The 20688-nt window shown below is 34.5% G+C and overlaps 3 protein-coding genes across 3 annotated transcripts; 1 reads left to right on the top strand and 2 right to left on the bottom strand.

Annotated features, from left to right (window-relative positions):
- The first annotated feature begins 3064 nt into the window (after positions 1-3064).
- LOC110721602 (aspartate--tRNA ligase, chloroplastic/mitochondrial-like) lies at positions 3065-11736 on the top strand. The gene is made up of 15 exons (XM_021900781.1): positions 3065-3514; positions 4575-4718; positions 5103-5212; positions 6027-6138; positions 6224-6295; positions 7025-7116; positions 7374-7494; positions 8261-8383; positions 8497-8692; positions 8792-8979; positions 9066-9137; positions 9761-9859; positions 9938-10018; positions 10872-10929; positions 11078-11736. The coding sequence occupies exons 1-15, from the start codon at positions 3125-3127 to the stop codon at positions 11242-11244; spliced, it is 2025 nt and encodes a 674-aa protein (XP_021756473.1). The 5' UTR covers positions 3065-3124; the 3' UTR covers positions 11245-11736.
- Positions 11737-11919: 183 nt separating this feature from the next.
- LOC110721603 (ribose-phosphate pyrophosphokinase 1) lies at positions 11920-16936 on the bottom strand. The gene is made up of 9 exons (XM_021900782.1): positions 16655-16936; positions 16356-16550; positions 15090-15338; positions 14408-14551; positions 13681-13848; positions 13340-13409; positions 13051-13132; positions 12702-12861; positions 11920-12332 (listed from the first exon to the last, which is right to left on the bottom strand). Exons 1-9 carry the CDS (start codon positions 16775-16777, stop codon positions 12294-12296), a joined length of 1230 nt encoding a protein of 409 aa, XP_021756474.1. The 5' UTR covers positions 16778-16936; the 3' UTR covers positions 11920-12293.
- Positions 16937-17473: 537 nt separating this feature from the next.
- LOC110721604 lies at positions 17474-20029 on the bottom strand. The gene is made up of 4 exons (XM_021900783.1): positions 19734-20029; positions 19235-19331; positions 18032-18086; positions 17474-17933 (listed from the first exon to the last, which is right to left on the bottom strand). Exons 1-4 carry the CDS (start codon positions 19905-19907, stop codon positions 17729-17731), a joined length of 531 nt encoding a protein of 176 aa, XP_021756475.1. The 5' UTR covers positions 19908-20029; the 3' UTR covers positions 17474-17728.
- Positions 20030-20688: the final 659 nt, after the last annotated feature.

Below are 20688 nucleotides of genomic sequence, written 5' to 3'. Positions count from 1 at the left end.
AAGAATCATTAAAATGTTAAAACAAACAGATTGATTTAATGTTTAGGGCGCACTCTAAACAAGTGGTAATTATTCTAATCAACTCTAACGAGGTTAGCTATGTTTCGATTTGGGTTTAGGGATGACATGCTGGAGGTTTAAAAGCAGATATCTTCTTCCCCACATCCGCCTAAAATTTCTATATCCACCACTACCTACCCGCTACTCATGGAGAGTATGATCTAAATCTTCATCAATTCCACCACTTGAGAAGATATCCATTTCCCAGCTATTTTCCGCATATAATCTTCTATTATTTGCCTACTACCCATCTGAACAATTTATTTAGTTACAAAACATACAAGCATGTATATAAATTAGTTGTGATGTTGTGAATACAAAGTGGGGATTGAAGTATTGGATGGACGGGTAGATCCGAGAAAGGTTGAATGGGAATATGGGATATTCAGATTTGAAGCAAATATGATTTCAAATCCACCACCTATCCACTATTTATAACGGATATGACTTTTGATATCCATATCCATTTCCATCATACTCATACCCGCTTCAATCAAATGAATCTGGTATCCAGTGTAAATCCAAGAAAGTATACCCCATCATACTCATACCCGCTTCAATCGGATGGATCCGATGTAAGTCCATGAAAGTATACCCACATATGTAGCTATCACTACTATTTTGGCTCGTAGGACTTGGTACCCATACCACGAAGAAGTGCCAAATCTAATCTGATATATGTATATAAATAAAGTAGACATTTTTGGAGAGCATTCAGAGAGCCACGTAAGAAATATAATTATTTCGACCAATAAGAAAAAATATTTGTATTTCATTTTTGAATTAAAAAATTATATCGCCACCTAGATAAAAGTAATGAATTAGATTTGAAATATCTAAAATTTTAATGTCACGTAGATTATAATCCACGAATTAAATTATTTTAATGAAAAAAATAAAGTAAAAATATAGGAAAAGATAAATTCATTAAATCAATACTACGAGTATATAGGAATCCAAAAAAATATAGAAAAAGATAAATCTCCAAAAAGATATTTAATTGGGTTCAAATTATGAAAATATCCTACTATCCAAAAATTATCTCCACGTAACTGTACTTGGTGGAGAAATATGGTGGGTTCAAATATTAATTTTTTAAAAAATTTATGATATGGTGAAAATTATCTTCACATAACTAAGCTTGGTGGAGAAATATGGTGGTTTCAAATATTAATTTTTTTAATTTATGATATGGTGGAGAAATATGGTAGATTCAAATAGAAAAATACGTAACTATAATATGATAATTTATGAGTACATGTAGATATACATGGAATGAGAATATGACTTCATGATAACCCAATAAAATAAATAAAAAATATTCAAATGATAAACGATTATAATAAAGTTTGATACCTAACAAGATAAATTTTAATAGTATTTATGATAAGAAATAAAAATTGTTCGTTAATTATAATTAAATCAAAATTTGTGATACCTACCATTATAAATTGACACATCGTATGACATAAACAAGATTTCGTATCAATACAAAACCCCATCAAGTGAATTTTGTGTTAGTAATTTTATGTTAGTTTTTGGTCATCAGTGATTGGGTAAATTTCTAAAATCCTATGTTTAAATTTGTATTTGTAATTATTACTTACATTGTGTCGATTTGGGATACTTAACGATTATATGTTTTTGTTTTATTTCCTAAATTTTGTTTTTACATGCAGATCTAACGCATCATACAACACCAACAAAATTTCGTATCAATACAAAACCCCATCAAGCGAATTTTGTGTTATTTTTAGGTCATTAATGTCCGGGTAATTTTTAAAATCCTATGTTTAAATTTATATTTGTAACTATTACTTACATTGTATTTATTTGGGATACTTAACGATTATCTGTTTTTGTTTTGTTTACTGAATTTTGTTTTTACATGCAGATCTAATTTAATTAGAGAATTAAATTCGAGCAAAAATGATTGGAAAATCAAAGTACAAGTTTCTCGCCTATTTGACATACTAAATTTCTATAAACAACATAGCTTAATAGTTTGGATATGGTCCTAATGGAAGAGGAGATTTTTTTAATTTTTTTTTCCTTTAAACTGTTTAATTTACATTTATTATATATTTTTAGTTTTTTTATTAATTAGTTTTATTTAAAGAAATAAAATTTGTAATTTAAGTGGCTGAATTAAGATATTAAAACTTAATTTCTTATTTTTAATTATAGGGTGATTACGTTCATGCCTCAATTAACACAAGCTTTGTTCAACACTTTCATCCAAAATTGATTGAAGAAAAAATTTACTTCTTTAGATACTTTTCAATCATTCCAATCCAATGCCTTGGTTTTTGTCATGATATTGATTTAATAAAAATTCCATGCATGAATAAACACAGGGATGGACTACATTTTAATTGCAATTAGTGGTCTTGATCTCATTGATACAATTCATATCATACTACTTTTGATTAAAGATGTAATGAATGTATATTCTCCACGACATTGTAGACAAAATATAACAATGTGGAAGCTAGCTAGTTGTTGACTAACTTAGTTTAGTTACTAAGAAATTTTATGTTGAGCATTGTCAAGCATATATGGTTGAAATTAATTTGTAAAGTACTCGATTTGATGCAACTATTCAAGTTAATTTTTTTGGCTTTTATACATATATTTAATGCAACTATTTCAAATTATTTTAAAAATTGTAAGAAGAAGCTAAGGCAAATGGCACACGATTTGATGTTGTATACTTATTATATGGATGACTTTCGTTATTATTGGTGATGATGAAAAAATTCCAATGCATAGATTTGATTTTAAACAATTACAATTTTTTTTGATCAATTTCTCATTTATTAGTAAATATATTGATTTACTATATATATATATATATATATATATATATATATATATATATATATATATGTAAAGGTTTAATTTATATCAATTTTATTTTTGCTAACATAAACCATGAATAATTATTTAGGATTTAAATTATTTAAAAAATTAATTTTGTCATTGCATGTGCTTCATATAGTTTATGCTAAACTAGTCGAAGTAAAACCAATGCTCTCAAATTGACTGATCAAAGCCTCAAACAATGGCTAAACTGCTAAGAACTCTCCCTATCTTCACCCTTCGCCCCAATGTCAAACCTTTCTTCTTCTTCCCCACAACTTCTACTCTTATCCCCTTTTCTCTCTCCTCCCTCAAATTCAATCCTCACCCTTCAATTTCTCATAGAACACACTGCAATTGTGCTAATGTATCAGCTACTTTACAAGGTACAGAACAGCAAACCCGGGTACCCGACCCGTTTCAAGCGTCAAAAGATACAAACTTGGAGTGGGTTAATCGGACTGCTTTATGTGGGCATTTGGGTGAGGATGATGTGGGTAAACGGGTCACTCTTTGTGGGTGGGTCGCTCTTCATCGGGTTCATGGTGGAGTCACTTTTGTTAATCTTAGAGATCATTCTGGCATTGTTCAGGTATAATTTATCAAATTGTTAAATTTTGGTTATAATTTGGTAATAATTATGTGATATTATATGATATGTTAATCAGGTTAAATTTTGTTATATATCTATGGGAGTTGTGTTGAATAATTATGTTAGGTAGTGTGAGGAGTGAATCCTATGTAGGAGGATTATGGTGAATTGCTCTACTATGTAACCCACTTGTTTACTGATTAACTTTGTCTTCATAAATCTGAAGTGTGATGGAAGATAGGAAGCTAAGGAAACATCCTTGTGTTATTACTTATTAGTGCTCCTTATTTATCTCTTTTCAAAGAGTTATGCTAGAGTTTTGTTCAGCTTAGGCGCGCCTAGTTGAAAGACAATGTTGGTTGTTTAGGCTCTAGTTTTCACTTTTCAGTATTTCGGCCCGTTGGTGGACTTTTTGCCTATTTGGGTTTATTGGTAGTTCTCTAGAACATTGGTTGTAAGCCTTAGTTAATGTTGTAATAAGATATATACCAAAAAAAAAATGTTGTAATATGATATCGTTAAAGGATCAACTCAACCAAAAGCTTAGGCTAATGGTTTTGGCTTAAGAATATGTTTTATACTCTATCACACCCCCTCACATGAGAGCCGTTGGGCTTAAAATATGGATGCAACATGGGCCCTCCGCATACCCTGTGCAAAATATTCCACTTGAAAGTGAGGGGTGGATGAGATTTGAACCCGGTTGGCTCCGTACCATGTTAAGGACCAACTTAACAAAAAACTTAAGCTAATGGTTGAGGTCAGGAATATGTTTTATCAGTTATGTTGTAATAAGTTTTTTTGGAGTAATGAGTGTGAGTTATTACACACCAAGGCCATCATCAATTAGTTTGGGGCTGAAATCGTACTGTTTACTATATGCTTTTGTTTGTGCAAGAAACTTTCCTTTAATTTCAGCTGGTTTTTGTGCTTCAATGAACCAAGGAGGGATTAAGTTTTCTTTCTAAATTCGAGAATTGGTATGCATGCAAATTGGTTCATTCTTTATTTTAAAATGAGTCATATCTTGAAAGGAATGCTATTGGTTCATTTTGAGCAGATTACAACACTTCCCAATGATTTCCCTGAGGCACATTCTTTGGTGAACAATGTGAGGCTCGAATATGTGATTGCTGTTGAAGGAGTAGTGCGTTTAAGACCGGGAGAAGCTGCTAATAAAAAGATGAAAACTGGAATGGTGGAGGTATGTTTATGTTGTTTGTAACTTTGTAAGTAATCTTGTGCCTAAGGCTGTGATCCTCTTGAATGAATGATGTAATGAAAATCGTAATCCCTCAAAAATATAAAAAAGCTCTCATTCCTCACTCACCAGTTTGTCTGTTGCCTGAAAGGCTTGAACTTTGGTGAACTTTAAATGGAAATGACTTTTGGAAGATATTGGAACGTTGTTGACTATGAAAAGTCACCCTTGGGTACTTGTGCTCTCATATGTACGTAGAGTATAATGCACTATTTGTGTTCCAAATGTTTTACTTGATTTACTCTTCATTTGAATGTCTCAAGTTGTTTATCTTGCCAACTTCAAAATGCCAATTCATGCACTCAATGGCACTATCATTATTTGCAGGTTACTGCAGAGCATGTCAATGTTTTAAATTCTGTCAAGGTCAAATTGCCCTTTTTGGTTACTACTTCAGATGATGTGAAAGACTCGGTGAAGGAGGATATACGTTTAAGGTAGCTCTTTATGATTTGATATTACTTTGATAGGATATTGTGGTGGATGAGAAGATCTCGATAGAGTCAATACTCTGTGATTTTACCAAGCTGCTTTGTTTTAGTTGACTGTTTGATTTTGCAATTGTTGTCAGAGAAGTGAACATATTTACTGAATGTCAATTTTGAATTTCTACTTGTTAATTATTTTATATTCCTATGAGTTTGATTGATTATACCTGTTTGAACCTTGTATTGCAAGGTTCTTGTTAAGCCAAAACAGATATATACCATATTGTAGTTGTTCTAGTGAAGATAAAAATGTTTAATGCTTGACAATAATTTAATTACATACAATTTAGAGTTGTTTATCTTGTTCAGCAATACTGGGCAGAGCCTGTGTGGAAAATCAACATGTTCTGAACCCAACGATGTGTCTGTTGTTCAGGACCTACCCTAACCATCCAATTCCTCTAACCAATAGAAATAGTGAACCGCAGATCAACTCCAAAAAAGTCAAAGGAAGCTATTTGTGGCTTGATAAAAGTTTTTTCCTGGGTGAGTCAATAGAAGGAAAAAAAATAGGAAAGAGGGAAGAGATAATTATGGTTTCTGTAGTCCTCTAATACCGTGGGATGATATTTAATTTATTTTATAGAGTGATATTGGCTGGCTCAGATGTCTTTCTATTCAAGTATACAAATGTGAGGGACTCCTAGAATTTATTTTAGGGTGGTACGAAGTCACTCGTGATTCAAACCAAGACCTTGATTTTTCGTCTGGAAAATGAAGATTTCAGAGATGACCAATTCACTAAATACTTATGTTTTTCTAGATACCGGTGCTTAGATTTGCGTCGACATCAAATGAATTCAAACATATTTTTGCGGCATAGAGTGATGAAACTCATACGAAGATACCTGGAAGATGCACTTGGCTTCGTGGAGGTCTGTGCTTGCTGTCATTGTTCATATTGTAGGCTGTATCTTGCATTGTTAATTTTCACTGATGTTTACCTTATTTATCGAGCAGATTGAGACTCCAATGCTTTCTAGGTCTACCCCAGAGGGTGCTCGAGATTATTTAGTGCCTTCAAGAGTTCAGGTATTGGCTTGTTGTTTTTCTACTCTTTTTCACCTTTTGGTTATCTGATATATTCTGTTGGACTAGTTTAAGACTATGATGTATTAACTACTGGTCAACTGTGACTTAGAACTGTTTGATAACATGCAATGTATTTGTAGAATTCTTGGCTCATCTGAAGTCAAAATTTGAGAAGATGAGATCCTATGAATTTCTGTAACATTTTTCATTGTAGATGTTCTACAGTTCTACACCCCTTTGTTATAATTTGGTATGTGATACATTGATAGGTGGCTTTGTCCTACTGGTATATTCTGTTGGACTAGTTTAAGACTATGATGTATTAACTACTGGTCAACTGTGACTTAGAACTGTTTGATAACATGCAATGTATTTGTAGAATTCTTGGCTCATCTGAAGTCAAAATTTGAGAAGATGAGATCCTATGAATTTCTGTAACATTTTTCATTGTAGATGCTCTACACTTCTACACCCCTTTGTTATAATTTGGTATGTGATACATTGATAGGTGGCTTTGTCCTCCCCTACCCCCTTCCCCTCTCCCCCAAATCTCCACGAGAAACTTAGTAATATTAGTATCAACATGTTTATGCTCTTGTGATATGTCCAATGGGAGAATACAAAAATATCGGATATGAAAGTATATATATCTAGTTGAGCGATTTTAGACCTGTCCTGTTGCACATTGTATCTTTTACTGCTTATACTCACCCATATGCGTATATGAAGCCAGGAATGTTTTATGCCTTGCCTCAAAGTCCTCAGTTATTCAAGCAAATGCTAATGGTTTCAGGCTTCGACAGATATTATCAAGTAGCAAGGTAATACAGTTCTTAACTGCGGATCTTTACTTGTGTTGTTGTGATTGTGTTTAACAGTAGACTTTGTTACCTGGTTGATGTTTTAACTTGTTTCCATCTGTTACGAATTCCAGTTGTTCCCAAAATTTTGCATATCCTTTCCTCTCTCCTACAGAAGTAAAAGAGACATATATTGCAAAGAGAGAAAGATAGATTTATACTGAAAAAGATATATAATTTGAACTAATCTAGGAGATACTTTCTGGATTCTCTTGCAGATGCTTTCGGGATGAGGATCTGAGAGCTGACAGGCAGCCTGAGTTCACCCAACTAGATATGGAACTGGCATTTACTCCTTTGGAAGAAATGCTAAAGCTAAATGAAGATTTGATTAGGAAGGTCTGTATGTTGATAGAAATAGTAATAGTTCTAAAGGCTAATATCTGAAGCAAATATTAAGAATTTGAGGACGAAATTATACAATTAATGTGCACAACTCCATGCTTTCATTGTAAATCAATAAATTGCTCTCTCTCTCTTTCCTCACTTATTACTATACTGTCATAATGTCATCTACTCATGCTAAACCCTCAAATGTTAGATTCGGAAAGCTGTAAATGTTAAGTAGTTTAGGAGTTATTTTTAGGAATATAGGCAAGTTGATTACGCTAGAAATTCTGGGTATATTATCTTTCAAACTCTCTGTTCATAGGCAGAGTGAAATGTTTCATGTTCTCTTCATGTCTAAGTTGGTTTATGCTCCAAATGTTTATCTTTACTCTCAAATTTTCTCAAGGTGCCATGTAGAAGTACAAAGCTTGTAAAGCTGTAAGTCTTCTTGAAATGGGAAGATGGTGCTTTTGCCATTTGTTTACGTGTTGCATTTGTTTGTGCGAAACCTTTTTGCAATTGCATATTAAGATATTTCTTTGTTGTTTCTTTTGTTTTACTAGATTTGCTTTAATTTTTTAATTTTCTTTGTGGGGTTTAGGGCCATTAAGGGGGATAGTGGATTTTGATTGGGTGTGAATAATAATAGGCTACTTCTTGCAAATTGTGCTCATCAACAATAATTGAAGATTTCATTTTTCTTGCTTTATGATCTGATTGTTTCTTGAAGGTTAAAGCTTCCTAGGACATTTGACTGAGCTATTATTGTCTTTAGGTTTTCCGGGAAATCCAAGGTATTGAGCTTTCCAACCCTTTCCCCAGGCTTACTTATGCTGAAGCAATGAATCGATATGGAACAGACAGACCAGATCTTCGTTTTGGTCTTGAGCTAAGAGATGTAAGATTTTCTACTCCGTTAGAATTATATTGTTGGTCATCCACAGATATACCATTCACTTCATTGTAAGTTAATTACAAAAGTTGATTAAGTTGAAGGTTTTCTTAATGTAGGTCTCTGATGTATTTTCTGGGTCTACATTCAAAGTTTTTGGAGATGCATTGGCTAGTGGAGGTGTGATAAAGGCATTATGTGTACCCGCAGCTGCAAGTGTTTATTCTAACACAGCACTGAAGAAGGGTGATATCTATAAGGAAGCATTTAAATCTGGGGCTAAAGGTTTGCCTTTCCTGAAGGTCACAAGTGATGGTACGTTCGTATATGTTTTTATTAATAGTTTACATATTTAACATTAAGAATTCAGAATATATTCACTCTTCAGACTTTAACATTTTTATGGTTCTTCAGGGGAGCTTGAAGGAATTCCTTCTTTAGCATCAAGTTTGAATCAACAAAATAAAGAAAAACTATTGAGCCTCTGCTCTGCTCAATCTGGTGACCTTATCTTGTTTGCTGTGGGTATGGAGAAGTCTGTGAACAAAACTCTTGATCGACTTAGGTTACATGTGGCACATGAACTGGGTATGGCTGACCATGTAAGTTTTGTGCTTTATTTTACTCATTATGATTTTGTGATGTCCATCTATATCAGTTCGTCACCTGCTTTATCTCTCCGCCTCAGTCCAAGCATTCAATTCTTTGGGTGACTGATTTCCCGATGTTCGAGTGGAATGATGATGAACAGAGGCTTGAGGTTCGTTGCAGTATCATATTTATTTCTCTTCTATTCTGCTCAGAATAATGATGGTCTTTCTTTGTTATAATACAAACTGCACTATGGTCATACAAAATTACATACCTTTTTTTGACAAGTTCCTGATATTTTGGCGAGGGCTTCCAATCCAAGTTCTTCATTTGGCATTTGATTAACTTTTTTCATTTCTGGCAATTACATTTAAAAGCTTTAACAGTTGTCACATTGTTAATATGATCATTATACATTCAGTAAGAAGGTTCTTGGTGTATACTTTTGCGGATTATTTCATAGCTGGTATCCTGTGTCCTGGATTCTAGCTGTTTCCTGTAAAGAATTTATATCATAATGGAACTGCATGGATAATGCTAAACATTTGGGAGGAATATGGGTTATGTTCCCAAAAAACAACTAAGTGTGACAACTAACATCAATTCAAGGGGTCCTGCTGAGTGATATTCCTACTATTTCATACAAGCTCAATACCATTTCACTCTGGTAGTACCTTTGATGTTGATTGTCTGGTATGGAGGAGAAAAAAGAACCACCTTCTATCTTACTAGTCTTTTTGTGCTCCATGCTATTTCAGATGCATATGTTCTCATGAATGTACTTGTTTGCAGGCTTTGCATCATCCGTTTACTGCTCCAAACCCTGAAGACATGAAGGATCTTTCCTCTGCCCGAGCTTTGGCATATGACATGGTTTACAATGGCGTAGAGGTGCACTTTGTATTCTATCATTACATACTTTCTGCTATCTTTACCACTGATAGGAGTTTTTTTCCCTCATTTTTTCAGATTGGCGGAGGAAGTTTAAGAATATATAAGCGAGAGGTGCAAGAAAAGGTTCTGGAAATTGTAGGCATCTCATCAGAACAGGTAAGTGTTTGCCACTGCTATTAATTTGGATTTAACTATCTTTAAAGGACTTCTTGCAGTGATTAATTTTTTTTCAGTTGTTTGTGGGTGCTCCTTTTGTTTCGAGATTTGATCATGATATCTACTCTGTATTTTAGATCTGTTCAAAAGACTCCCATTAGGTTTTGATTCTGTTGTCAATTGTCACAGAGGCCTTTAGGAAGTTTATAATATATATTATCATCATTGTCTTTCTGTTCTGCATTGTAAGATTGATCCTGTAAAGTTATTCCATTGTGAACTGTACTCGTGGTCTGCTTCCTTAATAGAAATAGTTCTGCTTCTATCAAGTCCAGAAAGAAGTTGAGGTTGGCACCCATATTTATAAACTGGGAATGCAATAACAAAATACAAATATCGAAGTATGTAACTAATCTAGCAACTCTTTCTATTTTACTTGGAGTGGTGTTATTATCAAATTCTTTGAAATGGATAGATTCGTAACAAACAATTGAAAAAGTACCTGAACGTGGTCAATTGAATTATGACTATACATCCATACCCACTATTCTGATATTACAAAGTATCATGTTGGAACAGTAGATACAAGTATTATATTGGAACAGTAGATCTTCTTTACTAGTATTTCTTTGAATTCAGCATGAGTTTGTCGATTCATCCGAATAAATCTCTGTTCTTAGTTTTTCCTTTGTAAAAGGGTTAGTCTCTTTCTGCTAGAGGGGGGAAAACATTTCACTTTTATTTGATTTCAAAAGCTGTATGCAAGTATAATTTTTTCAATTAAAGGCATATTTCTTTGTGATTTTTAAGGTTAATTAAACAAGAACTTTATCAAATTTCTCATGGTCCACAGGCTGAAGCAAAATTTGGCTATCTTTTGGAGGCTTTTGACATGGGTGCTCCTCCACATGGTTTGTATAACTTCCTCAAATTATGTAGATTCAATTCTTGTTTTAACAGTACTAAAGCTAAATTCTGCATTTGCCCTCCTATGAATTGCATCTTGCTGGTTATTTGTTTTCTTCAAATTACTTTATGAATATCTTGTATTAAATGCAGGAGGCATAGCCTATGGCCTAGATAGGCTAGTGATGCTGTTGGCTGGATCAAATTCTATCAGAGATGTGATTGCTTTTCCTAAGACCTCCACCGCTCAGTGTGCCCTTACGCGAGCGCCTTCTGAAGTAGATCCTCAGCAGCTCAAAGACCTTGTCATTTCAACATAGTACTATAGTAACTAGTGCCCTGTTCAATTTTGTTCGTCAAGAGGGAGCACATACTTATAGTATGCGAACCAATGCGGTAGCTGGATCTCGTATGGTGGTGCAATAGCAAATTCTTTACCAAGGTTTATACAATTATACCTGGTGATAGAGAGATAGAGAGAGTATCCTGACCTAGAATTATTTTTTAAAAATTTTACTGTTTAATTTGTTCTATTTTTCTTCTCTTCCCCTATTTCCTTTTGTGGCAGAGAAAGGCTGGCCTTAAAACCAGTTTGGACAACAAGTATTTGTGATCAATCGGTCTTAGAAGAATAATTGAGGTCAAACGTACGGTGAAGGTTGTTCGAAATTTCAATATAATCTACTCGTATATGTTCATAGATTTAGGATGGGTTGTTAAGACTTTGCAGCAGTCATGTAGATTTTTATGTACATTAACTTTCAAGCATATTATACATTTTTTTTTAATAACCTAGACTGGCTGATAAACTATACTCCATCTCATTGGCATGTAATAATGGTTATGTATTGTTGGTGTCGTACTAAATGATGCTAAAACACTCTTAGATCACTGACACACTGAGGTACTAGTCAGTCTTTAAAGCTATACCGATGCGGCACAATGCCACGACAATATGCTGCAGCAAATTGAATTAGAACACATGCATTGTCTCATAGTAAAAAGAATTGCTTTAGTTATACAAAATCCAAAGACATAATCTGTACATACAAAACTCCAAGGAGCACCTGTAAGCGGGCAAAATGCAAACACAATACTAAGTACTAACCAAGTAATTGCCTTACAGTTATACGTGGGTGAGCTCCCAAAAAAACAGGGAGAAGAGGTAAATTCTATGAAGTTCCTGATATCTATTTCTTATTCTACCATCACATGGATAATGAGTACTCACAATTGTATTACAAGCTTTACAACTGCACATGGAAGGGAGAGCACGAGAGAGGAGGAGCCCTAGAATGCTTCAATACAGTAGGCATATGACATTAGCTTCGAGTGGCAAGATGGTGACAACTATTAATCCGAGAACGCATTAATCAATCCCCAAGCTTGAGTAAGGTTCAAATCCGACCTGAAAACCAAGGCCAGTGAGCAAAGGCAGAGGATATCTTTTTCACAAGCTATACCAATATTAAACAAAAAATAGAAAAAAAAAAAAAAAAAAAAAAAAAAAAACAGAAAGCCGACATTCAAGAAAGATTGTTTTTTGCATCATTCGTTGCAGCATGTACAGGCAACAGAAAAATTTTACAAACAGTAAGCAATCTTCATGGTGAATTCATAAATTGTCCAAGACAGTACATCAGTACCAGCCTCGAGGTATACTTAATACAAGACACCATAGTGATCACAAAAAATAAGTGAATATATTGTGCTACTGCTGCTATAATGAGACATATACAACAATGTACACAGTAATTTACTGAAATATACTACTCACTGAACAGTCATCATGTACGCGCCAAATGGTCTCGCCCAAAAGGTTTGCAACTGACAATATCGTAAGCTGAGGGAAGTAATTTTTCTCCAAGACGGGAATAGTATTTGTGATTATTACTTCTTGAAACAAACCACTGGATAACCTCTCGATTGCAGGGGGGCTGCACACGTGAAATCAACAAAGATTTTTAAGGCCTCAATCAAGAACTCAAAACCCACATATCAGTAACATAAAATAACATATATAAATACATAAATACCACATATCAGTAACATAGATTAAGCCATCAAAAACAAGTTGTAATTCCTGTCAATGGTTTTACAAACAAAGTAAATAAGTTATCATTTACCTGAAGACAGCATGTGTACTACATGCATAGACTTCCCTTGCTCCTTCTTGGTGCAAGAGGGCTGCTCCTTTGGAAATTGTACCTATAAGCCACATCAAGAGGAAAATATCAATTCCAAACTCTAATGCCAATTTCTATGATTGACATGGCGGAGGTCTAAGTAGGTTTAAGTAGGCGAGGTCAGTCCACATAAGCCCCAATAAGAGAGTGCCAACAGAAAAACAAATCATGCAGCGTCTTTGCTTACCAAGATCTAAGAATTAGAATTGCAAGAAACAGAAGAACTAACCAGCTGTGTCTATCATATCATCCACCATAACAGCCACTTTTCCCTTAACATCACCGATCAAATTCATTACCTGCAAATCTTTTAGAATATTATGAGGGGCAAAGTAGATGCATTATACAGAGTCAACAGAAGTAGAATGTGACTGCATCGTTACTATTCATTATTCCAACTGCAAATTGTTCACAGGCTTTCTAGTTGTACCAATAAAGTGAGTCAATCAACTAAGCCCAAGACCAACAATATGGAAGTACTGAAATTTCCATCTCTTAATTACCCTTTCACAAAAACAGATATTTTTTTCCCAAGGTTCAGATGAAGAAATAATGGCCACAAAGATTTACCTCCGCAACATTGTGCCCATGGCGCCTCTTATCCACTATGGCAAGTGGTGCATCAGATAATTTCTTTGCAAAAGCACGAGCTCTGGCAACTCCACCAACATCTGGTGAAACGACAACTAAGTCATCCGAGCATATGGTCTTGCTTGCCAGGTAATCAAGAATCACAGGCTGGTAAAGCAGAAATAGAGAAGCAATTAGTGTTTATAATGTTTTCCTGACAAATTTTCTATTGGTTTTGGATTCTCCCCAATTTTAAAGAGAGGTAAATCTGTGATTCATTCATTTATTGTAATGCTTATATCCCTACATCCTATAATTAACCTCCCAATGTCATTATAGGACACCCCAACACCCCCCTCCCTCCCTCTACACACACACACACAAAAATAAAAAAAAAACTACAGCATTATTCACTCTCTCAATTCCCATATAACTATTTTATCACGATCCACTACTAAGTTTTTCATTTTACCTGTAACAAATTTTCTTAAGCTACATCCCCCTCAGGTGGAAAGTTAAATTTGGGATGAAGTAATATCTTTTAAAAATAATAAAGTAATTTGGGATCTGCCATTTTACTAAACAGCTGATCTCTAATCCTTCAAAAAAAAAAAAAAAAAACAGCAGATCTCTAACAAACTTTTAGACCAATTCACATACACCCACTTCCCTCCTGCAGCTCAGGAAGGGAAAAAGAAGAAAATACTCAAAGAGACACACATCTTACCTGACCATATACATGATCTACTGGTATATCAAAATAGCCCATTGACTGCCCAGAATGAAGATCACAAGCAAGAACTCGATTGGCACCTGCTTCCGTTATCAGGTTGGCGACAAGTTTGGCTGCTATTGATTCACGTCCTTGAGTCTGAATTAGAGAAGTGTAGAAATGTAATGTAATGCAAGCAGAAATAGAGAAAGTGTAGACATGTAATGTAATGCAAGCAGTATCATGGGAGGACATTCTCGAACATCTAATAAGTTTGGATTAGTTCAAGGCTCAAGAAAGCAGTTTTTCCTTACAAAAATTAATCAGGCCAGAATGGATCTGAAATTTTAAGTATCATGATTAGCAGCAGTTCGACGATAATCCAACCAGAAACAAGAATCGTACCATAGACCAAGAGCTCAGTGTGAGAACAATAATTTTGAGATGAGAAGGACATGAACCACATTTACAAATATCTAATCTTAACATTACAGGAAAAAGACAGATCCCTTTTTTTCTTTTTCAAATATATGAGATGCTTTTCGACTGTTCATTATAAGAGCTGCCCTTTGTTCCATAAGGTTAACTAAGTTTATGGTCCTCTTAGTCCAATAAACAAGGATGTATTTCTAACCAGCGTAGAAGTCCAATACCCTCAAAACACTAAAACTAATGCTCATCAGATTAGGCAACTTACCTTTCGATCAGCCCTAGCATATCCAAAATAAGGTATAACTGCAGTGATATTTTTGGCTGATGCTCTTCGGCAAGCATCAATCATTATCAAAAGTTCCATAAGATTCTCATTAGCAGGTGGACATGTGGGTTGAACAAGAAAGACGTCACAACCTCTGACACTCTCTTGCAGTTGAACATAAATCTCACCATCAGCAAAACGTTTAATTTTTATTTTCCCAAGCTGGAGACCCATGTAACATGCAATTTCCTGTTGAGCACAACAGTCTGTCATCAAGTGCTTCAAAATCATAAAATATGGAAACAAAATGATATATAGGAGGCAGCTGAGTACACATATAAAACAAAAGGAAGAAAAGGGCATTCTGTTCATAACATACTGAGACTAATTTGGTAAAAAAAAAAAATCCTATAACAGATCGGGAGAGGGGCTTATATGTATGCAGCCTAACCCTCGAGCAATCCTGATTCCTGACCAGTAGACTAACCCTTCACTGTTAAGGGAATTAAAAAGTAAGTTGTTCTTGGAAACGAATACCTATATCATTCTCCTTGGTAGACCAGTGTAGATTAGTGTGTTTTGCTTTAAATTTCAGCATTTCATTAAACACATTTTAGCATAATTTTCTTGACAAAGAACTTCCAGTCAACCAAAACAAAGCCAAATAATCCAAGTTCTATAAAATTTTATTCATTATTAACATCATGTATCCTTGAATCAGATTTTCACCATCTGCTCCCCCAGCCTTGAAAATCCTCTACTTGAACAAATGAGAGCAAAAATCTAAAACTAAAGTATATTTAATCCAGTTGTTTATAAAGATTGGCACAGCTATATTCAAACCAACACACACTTACAAACCAAGAAATCAAACAAATTAACCCCCTCAATCGGAAAATCGAAATGTATAGACTTGATCGATAGCAATCAGTGAAAAACTAAGTTCGATTAAGCAATATACTCGCTCAGTTCAACTTTATGAATAACTTTCTGAATATATGCTTTTAATCGTATCAACTAACATTAAACAATATAAGCTAGGAATAATCAAACATTGATCCTAAACATCTTATAGACCACAGAAATTTTAATAAGAGATATTAAATAGTAGGAAAAGGGAGTATTACATACACAAAGCAAATATTCATTCAACATCATTCGCAGTCTAATTTAAGATATAAACCCAAACCCAATTCATAAAACCCAAATATTAATTCAGCATCATCATTCTTGAATTAAGCTAGAAGGGAAATGGAACCAAATTACCTGAGCAAGAGCAGGATTCGCGGTACCGGAGAAAATCCGAAGCCGCGTATCATTCCGATTGAAAGTACTATCCAAATTGGTAGAAGCCATAAAAGAAGGGTATGATTGCTGCTCCACTCCAGAAGTACGGGAATAGAGGGAAGAAGAGGGTTTCCCATTCTCCACCACTCTCAATTGCTCAGCCAAATCACATTTCTGTAAACAACAATCAAAACCCAGAAATTAAATTACAGATAAATTCAAGAAAGCAGAAGAAATGATTCAAAAATGAAAGAAAATGGAAAGAAATGAAGAATTACAATGGAGTTTCGAGCTGGGAATTTTGGAGAAGATGAATTAAAGAAGGGTATTGAAGGGGTTTGTGAGAGAGGGAGGAAAGAAGAGGAAGTTGTAGGACATGGGCACCTTAGTAAAGACGCCATTGTTGTGTTTAGAGAGAGAAAGGAGAGAGGAGTAGGGTTTAACGTGGGAAAAAATGAAGTCAATTTTTTTCTGCGACTTTGGATTGGGAGGTAATAATTTGCTAAAAAAAAAAAAAGGAAAAAATGGTAAGAGGCAAATCTTTGATTGTTATCCTAAATGAAATTATCCTAAAGTGGAAGGAAAAAAGTTATTCTCGATTGTATTCGGTTTTATCGAGTAACAATTCTGTAATAAAAATTATTTTGTGAGTCTGTTAGAGCAAAAATAAAAAAAAATAAAAATCTTCTTTTGTATTTTAACATAATTTTCACTCAATGGAAAGATGCTCATTCATTAAATGACGATAATATATTTTTAGGTCAATTCACAACATCAATATTGATATATGCAAATAGGTGTCCTATTTCTTTCCGTTTCAAACTTTCAAAGTCTTTTAATCACTGCTTTCAAGAGGCAAATTAGGCAACAGATTTTTATGGTGAATCTTGGCATGACTTATTTGTTCAATTCTTGTAAAAGTCTTCTCCTCTTTCATCCAAAAGGATGTACTTCGTAGTTCGTACTAAGATAACCTTGTAAGAAAATGTGGCCATAGAGTATGAAAAAAAGTCCCAGCCCAGAACCAGCCGAGTTCTATTGATCATGTCCTCTTCCCAACAGTTGTACTTTGTCTTTAAGTTATAAGATCACAAAGATTCAAAAACAACTTACACAAAGTGCACAACAATTGTATAATGCTTAAATTACTTTGAGCATGTTTATAAGGACTGTTGGTGTCTATGGAGTATTGCTTAAATTACCCTGAATGAGAACAAAAAATACACAAGATGTATATATTGCTCTCAGATGACAAGCATTAAGAAAGTTTTTGATTTAAAACAATGAGCTCCGTATATATATGTACAGCTGAGATTACCACCCGAACAAATAGAGCAATTTACACTATATTACTATTCTGCTTCTGAGGGTGTATGTGAAAAACGCAAATCTGCAGCAGTTAGATGCTCAGCGTTTCCATCAGTCTGATGCTTTGTAGGCTTCAGAGGGTGGTTAGATTCCCTTTTCAAGAAGTGAAAGCCCATTACATCCCTGTATTTTCCCGTTCCAAGGCAACGAGAGCAGTATCCAAGCCCACTGCCACCACATGTCTTGCACCTATAAAAAGACACTCTTTTTTCTTCAAATCAATCATTGCAAGGAAATGTCAAGGAGATGATCTGATCTACAGGAATGGGAAGAGTAAGGCAGCTCACCAATTTGGCCATTCCCCTTTTGGAAGCATGATTAAATCAGTGAAGTTTGTCCTGCCTGTACATCAAACGAAAATTAGTTCGTTAGCCAATAACCATTATTCTGGCAATATACCTACAAAATGAATGAAGTAATGGCTTTAGCAGCTTTTAGTAAGGCTCATACCAAATTTTAGCCTCAACCCATCTTACAAAATTGATACCTGGCATATTATCTCATTTAACAATAATCTCCAAGAAGCTTAATCTTCTACCTAATTGACAACAAGTCTAAGCTAATGCTCAAAAATAGTAAGATAATATAGCGTTTCTTGAATTGGAGTTCTATGGAGCAATTTGTTTTATCACAGTAAGAATATGGAGTAGATTGGTACCAAACTTAATACTCCTAAGATCTAAAATTATATCAATCACGAACACAAACATGTTACTCTGACATACCAGACAGCAAATTTTTGCACCAGTCACATGAAATGAGTTTTTTTGGCTGTGTTTAACTTTAAAAAGTACTTTGAAATATCTAAGCTACATATTGAGCTTGGGTAGCCCTGACGAGGACTAAATTTTTCTAGCTGACAAGAACAAAGTCTCATTACCTGCGCACCATTCTTTTCTTACCACGAAACGGCAAAAAGATGTAAAATTCGACTATTCTAAGCAGGCATTGTAGTACGGTACTGCCTAGCCACAGCCTTATCAAATGCCCAGAAATCAGGAAATATGCTTACCATTTATCAATAACAGCAAGCGAGGCAAAAGGCTACAGAGTATCATAAGTGCTTCTATATTGCTATTGAGTGAAAGTTTATACTAGTGTTTACCAAAAAAGAGTTACTTGTCAGCTGTTATAAGAATTCGTGTTCTAATCTATCTATGTACATCCAGCGGCCCGAAATTTCTGCTTCTAAGATTCTAGCTACTGACAATGCTGAACAATTTAATGCTTATTCAGCTCTAGATGATGATGTTCTGATTGTTCTATGATATTATCTTCATATTGACTAAAACTTAGTGTTCTTTTCATCTTAAGTCTTGTTCTCTCTCTTTCAAGTTTCAACAGCATAACAATCTTAAACTAATGTATTACATCCATCCAGATATAGTCGCAAATCAATGATTCAAATTACACTATTAACATTACAATTAACTCTGGGCAAAAGGAGCATGCTACAATCATAGGCCACTCATGAGAGAAATGTAAGGTACCTCTTCCATGACATTGATTACAACCAACTCTTCCACTTCCACCACAAACAACACACGACGGCTCCGGTTTTCTTCTTTTCTCTATCCGAACATTCGACTGCGAAACAACAACAGGGGTTTTCTCAGTCAATTCCATGATTAATTTATCTATCCACAGCCAATTAGAACCAAAAAAAGCTCATACTAATTCAATTCATCCAATATCAAATACAAAATCAACAATATAGTCTAAGTTAGTCTCATCAATTGCATTTCAACTGGGTATATTAATATGGTACAATTTTATTATTATTTTTTTAAAAAAATGGGAAAATCTAACGAAGGGTCCAAAACCCAGAAATTAAATATTAATTCTGTTAAGATTATCAATTAACAACATCATGTTCATTCAGAAAATATTACACGAATCAAGAAACTTCAAATCTAAAATTGAGTAAACTGCATAAAATACAAACTGAAATGAACCCAGAAAACAGATAGAGAGTGAAAAGGGGTTGACCTGGGTGCGGACGATGAGGGAAGGTTTGGGGATGGAAAGAAGATGGGGGTTTGCAGAGCTAGATTGTGATTTTCGAAGAAGAAAATCGTCTGAGTTTCCAGATGTTGAACTTGAAGAAGAAGAAGCTGATATCGCTACAAGCATTATTCTTGGCATTTGAAATGCACCCACCATTCTTTCTCACTCCACTCGTCAACTGCTATTACTCATTCTGCTGCATCTAATTTGTTTTTGGTTATAGCCCTTATAGGGCTCATCCCATCGTAGTTTGTTTCGGTAGAGCCGTAGCGGGATATACTTGATTACTTGCACTCCAGACATATTGAGATCTTACGTCCAAGCAAAGCTCGGCTTGTAAAAAATTTACCTTTAATTTTCGAGGGGTTTATGTTTCGAAACTGAGAATACTGAAAGGGAGGAATCCTCTAACCTCACCCTCTACTTTCAAGTATTTGACCCGCAAATATTAAGCTAAAAAAATCATGAGGGTTCAGGTATGAGTCGTATGGCTTGTAATGAAAAATTAACAGTTTGACTAGGGCATTCTTGTTAGAGTCATAGATTTGACTATCGTATGTTAGTAGGTTCAAAATTGTCTTAAAGGGCCACAATACATGCAACGATGTACAAATCGTCAAATCATGATAGTCTGTCTCACACCCTCGTGAAGAATTACATGAAAGTTTACTCAATTAGGCAAAGGAGAGTTGTGTGTTGCCAAAATTGAATTAGAATTAGTTTTAATAGTGCTCTCTCATTTTGAATTAGGTTTTCTCGGAATAACTTATCATCTTATTGGCTTATTCAACTAGTTTTCGTGTATAGGGGCAAATTGATTTTTCTTTCCCATTGAAAAGTCTAATAAATCAATTAATTCCTTCGTTTTTATTTAGTTGTATCACTTTTGTAATTGCGGACTTCTAACCCATGTGATAGGAGAGAGAATTAATTAAGA

The sequence above is a fragment of the Chenopodium quinoa genome, unplaced genomic scaffold, assembly GCF_001683475.1.
Source record: "Chenopodium quinoa cultivar QQ74 unplaced genomic scaffold, ASM168347v1, whole genome shotgun sequence".
NCBI lineage: Eukaryota > Viridiplantae > Streptophyta > Magnoliopsida > Caryophyllales > Amaranthaceae > Chenopodium > Chenopodium quinoa.
Note: the sequence above shows the minus strand (reverse complement) of the source record. Positions and strands in the feature narration are given on the sequence as shown.